Source organism: Fukomys damarensis, unplaced genomic scaffold, assembly GCF_012274545.1.
Source record: "Fukomys damarensis isolate Sample0158 unplaced genomic scaffold, DMR_v1.0_HiC HiC_scaffold_35, whole genome shotgun sequence".
NCBI classification, from domain to species: Eukaryota; Metazoa; Chordata; class Mammalia; order Rodentia; family Bathyergidae; genus Fukomys; species Fukomys damarensis.
The window spans coordinates 3,641,565-3,647,307 of NW_022900947.1; the positions used below are offsets into that span (position 1 = coordinate 3,641,565).

Here is a 5,743-nt window from a genome sequence, read left to right on the forward strand (position 1 = left end):
TTTTTTTTTTTTTAAGACAGGGTCTCACTATGTAGTTGAGACTAAACTCACAATGTAGCCCAGGCTGGTCTTGAACTCACAGGGATCCTCCTGCCTCAGCCTCCTGAGTGCTGGGATTACAGGCGTGTGTCACCACGCCTAGCAAATTTATCCTTTTTTGTTAGTTATACAGCTTCAAGTTGTTTTATTTTGTTTTTGGTATGAGGGATCGAACTCGGGTCCTTGTGCTTGCCAGGCAGGCAGTGACACCACTGAGCTAAATCCCCGGCCAAGCCTGCTCTTGATGGGGCTGCGGTTTGAAAGCCCATGACCTACAGGGCAGAACCCACCCAATGCTCGGCACCCAGATGGCAACACAGATAGAGCATGCATTGCAGCCACGGACCAAGTCCACTCAAGGACACCTGGCCTTTCCTGTTGGCCTCCAGTTGGCTCCTGATAGTCCCTTATTTTATAGAAGGGTGCTGTGATGGCTGATTAAGAAGTTGGTTAAGAGAAGTTTAGCTAAATCGATTCCACAATTCTACACCCTAAGGCGCGGGAGATCGAGGGCTGCTCCAGCCTTGACTTGGACGTTATCCTCTGCCTTCCGGTGGCATAGCCTCATGGGCCTCCTGATAGAGTCCCCAGAGCACAGCAGTGAGCTCCACATGTTCTACTGAATCCCTCGGTCTCCAGCGTGCAGACAGACCCTCTGCAGGCTTCCTCCTGACCCTGTGGTGGCGTCAGTCTTGTAAATCCTCATTCGTATTTATATGTCTTGTGCTACAGCTGTTTCTCTAGTCGATGCCAGATAAATGTAGTAAATGTGTAGTAAATGTTCATGCAGATGCCACAAACCATTTCGCACGTACCTTTCTTTTCCTGGGGGAGTTCTTCTCCTAGCATAGGTCAGCTGAATTCTACGGCCAAATGTCTAAGCGTCACATGTACTATGCTCCACTGTCCCACGTCACCCTAATTTCCAGGGTCACATGACTCCATCATTTTCCCAACACCCTTCCCAATCCCCACTGTAATGGGGATTACAATAACACAGAATTAAAAATATCACCAGTCTCCTTCATTTAGGGATCCAGTATTTAAGGGCCAGCACCCAGCTCCACAGGCCGCTCTACCCACCTGTCTCCATTCCCAGCTTCCGGCTCAGCACTGGAGGGGACGGGGGACAGAGGACCCACCATGAGCAGCCCCTGCAGTTTCCTCTTGTCCCCCAAATCCCAATGTGTCCAGGGTGCGGCCTGCACTTGGCCCGGCCACTGAATGGCCAAGCTCAGCTCCCTGGTTTGAGTGTGGGTTCTTCAGAGGAGGAGAAGGTGGGTGCAGCAGGGGCACCCAGGCCACCCAAGCCCTCACTTGCCGGCCCTGGCGGCCACGGTCTTTAGCATCTGTCCTTGCAGCATGGGAGGTGTGAAAGCCGGAGGGCACCCTGTGTGGGCACAACATGGGATGTGGCCTTGTTCCAACACCAAACTGGTCCCCACACACAGGCAATAGGGGTCACCTGCACCAAAAGGGTGGCCCGCACAGTGGGAAACTGGGCCCCCATACGGGGCAGCCAGGCTGTCCTGCATGGAGGTTCACTGACAGCCTCCTCGACACTGACTCTGGTCCTCGTGAGGGTACACAGAGAGGCCGAGCCTGAGGCAGGGACAGAGGCAGTCAGCGAGGGCTGGGCCGGGAGGCCCTGTCACTTGCCCAGCAGACACTGACGGGGCTGAGGGAGCCACCCAGGACAGCAAGGATGACCACATCCTGTCTGACGTGGATGGGGGATGGGACAGGCTTCCTGGAGGAGGCAGTGCTAGGACTGGAACTCAAGCAGGAGGTCAAAAGTAACAACCGAAGGGTGCACGGCCAGGGTTTCCGAGGCTCTGGACCGTGTCTGCAGGGTGTCACCAGTCCCAGCTCAGGATAGGTCACAGTGCGGGGTTGCAAGCTGACAGCAAGGCGGAGGACGCCTGAAAGTCCCAGTGCTGCTCAGTGCCGCAGCGTGAGCCCTGTGCTCTGCCTGGGCTCCCTGGTGCCCCTCAGGTCTCCCACCCACTCCCCTGCCCGGGGAACCCTTTTCCAGCCTGACTCCCCACATCCTAGGGGACTGGCCAGGGCCCCGACAGGACAGGGAGCACGCCTTCCTCTGGAAAGGGGACCATGGGACCAGGCTTGGTCACCTCCTCCAGGAGCCACCTCCTCCAGGCAGCCCTCCTGATGCCCAAGGAGTCACAGCCCCTCCTGTGAGCCCCGGGAGGTGCCATCCGAAGTTACCAGCACAGGTTCTACCTGGGGCCCAGCAGACAAAGGCCTTGGCCCACTCCTGTGCACTTCATGAGTCTGTACCACAGAGCGCCCTGGCAGAGCGAACAACGTGTCTCACCTGGCCACTGCCGGCACCACACAGAGCCCTGGCACAGGGCAGATGGATTCATCCGGCCTCCCGGGGCTGTCCCTGCACAGTCGGGAGAAGGCCCCTGCTGTGGGCTCTGCGGAGCGCCGTGTAAGCGTGTGCTCTCCTCGTCACGACTGCCCGCTTTGTTTGTGGTGCTGGGGATGGAAGCCGGGGTCTCAGCCTGCCAGGCAAGCGCCGGCCCCACACCGGTGGTCTCGCTCTTTGCAGCGGGTTTCACTTGGGCAGATCATGGTGATCATGTCTGCCCCGCATCACCCACCCCTCGGCCCTCACTGTCTGAGATTAGTCCCCGTCATCTGAGAGACCACACACAAGGAAGATGGGTGACAGCTGTCCTTCGAGTCTGGCTTATTCTATTCGACACCACAGTATCCAGATGCATCCATTTCCTGCAAATGACAGAACTCCGCTGTCCTCTGTGGCTGAGTAATACTCCAGGGTGTAGAGGGGCCACACCCCCAGTGGCATTTGAACTGGTGCTCACCACGACGCTCTACGCGGTGGACAGGTGACTGCACAGCTGAATTTACTCCAGCAGCGTAGGGCCTGCTGTCCCAGCTGTGACCAGGAGGGGCCGAATGCCCAGCTGCCAATCCTCGCAGCTGTCTCTTTACTCCCCCTTGGGGACAGAGCCAAACAGACGGCATCTGTTTCCTTCTCACAGTCGGGAGCCGTGCTCTGCGGTGTGTGGCCGTACCCAGATTGAAACCAGCCCTCCAGCCCTGGCCTCTGTCCCTGAAGCCAAGAGGCAGCAGCCCGGGGGTGGTGCTTGTGGATGGGTCCCGACCCTAGATTCTGATGGTGACTGTTCTGGTGGGTGGGAGACTGCAGGAGCCCACCCTGGCCAGAAGTGGAGCCCCTTCCAGCTCTGCCCGGGACAGGAGACTCGGCAAGTCTCGAGGCTCTGGGCCTCAGTTTCCCCACACAGGCGCTCCGGCAGGGGTGGCACAGGGGGACACACGGCAGGCATGCCATGGGTCAGGGTCCTCCGAGTGGGCTGGGGTGGTCACCCACACTGCAGGCCTGGCTCGGGGAGTGGATGACGGGGCTGGAGCGGGCTGCAGGGAGGCAATGCGGCAGGTGACCAGGCAATGGCAGCCAGGACCCTTCACGCACACTCCCCAGGGACGCGAGTGGGAGTCCCAGCAAGCCTGCCTGGTGACAGAGGGGCCCCAGCATCTGGGCGGGGGAGGCACAGAGGTCACGGGGTCTGTGGGGAGAGAAGCCCGCACCCAGGACCCCTGGGCACAGCCCCCTGCTGTGACCCTCCATCGCACACGGCACAGGGCACTGTCCCAAACGCAGGCTGCAAAGGGCGCACACAGTGGGACGGCAGCCCTGACTGAAGAAGTGCCCACTACTGCAGAGCCCAGGACCCGTCACGAGGGGCCTTCATCTTCCCGGGGCCCCAGGCGCCAAGGCGATGCCCACGTGCACCATGGGCCTTTACCAACGGCTCCTTCCTGGGACCTGCTCTGTGTCCCAGGGCCCTGCAGCCCAGACCAAGCTGTGGCGGACGAACTAACAGTCAGCCCAGAGCACCCAGCTGAACGGAGTCAGTGTGGCCTGGGCGTGGAGGATCCACCTGAGGATTGTTGCCAACAGCCATAAAAAGACAACTGGAGGGAGGGAAGATCCAGAGCTGCTGATTTTCTAGGAGGAGCTCGCTGCGGATGGTTTTCCTGGTGCCGACTTGGCAGTTCTCGTTGGAGGAGGAGCTCGGGGCCTCACTGGCTGGGAATGGCCGCTGTTCTCCTCAGGGGAGCTCTGATCTTCACCGTGAGCATCACTCCCTGGCTCCAGTGTGGACCCCTCAGCCTGGTGGCACAGATCCTTCATCTCACCAGCGCAGCTTTTCTGGCTTCCACCACTGGCCTTTGGGCCTTCCCGGTGCAGATCCTCAGTACGGACAAGCGTGAGACATTGCCGTGGACTCTAGGCCAGTGGCTGGACTTGTGGAGGACGCTGCTGTGGGATCCAGGCCCTGGGCTGGATTCTTTAGGCCTCTAGCATGTGGCTAATCTCTTCCAATCCTCTGTATTTGACTCTTTGGGTAAAATAACGCTCTAAACTATGTGCCCTATATTAAATGTATTCCCTTGCCAAACCCTGACTACAACACATGCCCTCTCCTCTGCACTCGGCCCTTTGCCAGTGCTGCTCTGATGCCCAAAACCTTCCCCCAGCTGCAGCCATGCTGTGTTAACTCTGCCTCCCTGCCTACATCTGATATCCAGGAGGAGTAAACGCTGGCAGAAGGGAAAGAGAGGCACTGTCCCTAGGAGGATCCCGGGGGTGCAGCCAGGGAGCCTGGGGTCCAGGAACAAACAGGGTGACCACATGGACCAGCCACTGTGGGGCGGGGCAGTCACTCGCCCAGGACACCTCTGAGGGGGCCCCTGAACGCCACTCTGAACCTCAGCTTCTTCCTCTACAGACTGCAGTCTTCAAACAGCGAGACTCACCACAGGGTCCTGAGGTCATCAGCACTGCCCGGAAGCAGTCTATTTCTGAATCAAAGGAGCAAGGCAGAGAACAGCAGACAGCAACACAGAGGAAGGACGGTACTGCTCAGAAACTCCTGTCCCGCTGAGTTTAAGTGTGTGTGTGTGTGTGTGTGTGTGTGCGCGCGCGCGTCTGAGCACGCTGATGCCGTGGGACAACGGACCCTGCATCTCTTTCTGGGGCTCAAGGTCAGGCAGCACCAGAGGAAGGAGCGCTCCTGGGTGGTGGCACAGCCAGGGCGGGGGGACACAGGAAGAAGTGGGCTGTGATGTGGCTGCCGGACAGCCACGTGCTCTGCAGGAACTGTGGGGGACCCTGCTGGGGTCCTTGGGCCACCCCTGCCTGGTCACCGAACAGTGTGGCCACTGGGCTTCCTGGCCTGCCCCTTACCAGCTCTGTCCACTCCTGCTTGGCTCCTGGCGCGAGGGGCCCGGGGCTGGGCTAGGGCAGCTGCTTCTCCAACACGCGGGCCAGGCCCAGCCTGGGGTCTGGGGGCTGGAGGCGCCTCGCTCCCATCCTGCTCCACTGAGGCAGTGGCGTTGAGCCGAGTGCGGGCCTGGGGCTGCTGTGCCGGTGGGGACTGTGGGCCCGAGGGGCTCAGCGGAGGGGTGCTGGGGTCCATCCTACCTGCAGGAAGAGCAGAGGGTGAGGCCCAGCACACCAAACTCCAAACCAGCCTGGTCCAGCTCGTAGGTTTCGTTAAAGAGAAGAAAAAAGTGGGCGTGGTGGTTTACACCTGTAATCCCAGCACGCAGGAGGATCGCTGTGAGTTCAAGGCCAGCCTGGGCTACATGCTACATTCCTGCCTCAAAAAAACAAAACAAAAGAAAA

The 5,743-nt window shown here is 59.5% G+C and overlaps 1 protein-coding gene across 4 annotated transcripts in view; it reads right to left on the reverse strand.

Moving 5' to 3' along the window:
* Positions 1-5,743, reverse strand: part of Wfs1 (wolframin ER transmembrane glycoprotein) — a 19,537-nt gene that overhangs the window by 8,508 nt on the left and 5,286 nt on the right. For 3 of the 4 annotated variants that reach the window (XM_010641798.3, XM_010641796.3, XM_010641795.3), the window contains one exon: positions 5,303-5,539. In XM_010641798.3, coding sequence (XP_010640100.1) covers positions 5,303-5,534 — 232 coding nt within the window. In that variant the 5' untranslated portion in view covers positions 5,535-5,539. The remainder of the gene's footprint in view (positions 1-5,302; positions 5,540-5,743) is intronic. The other variant, XM_010641797.3, reaches the window with a different exon arrangement.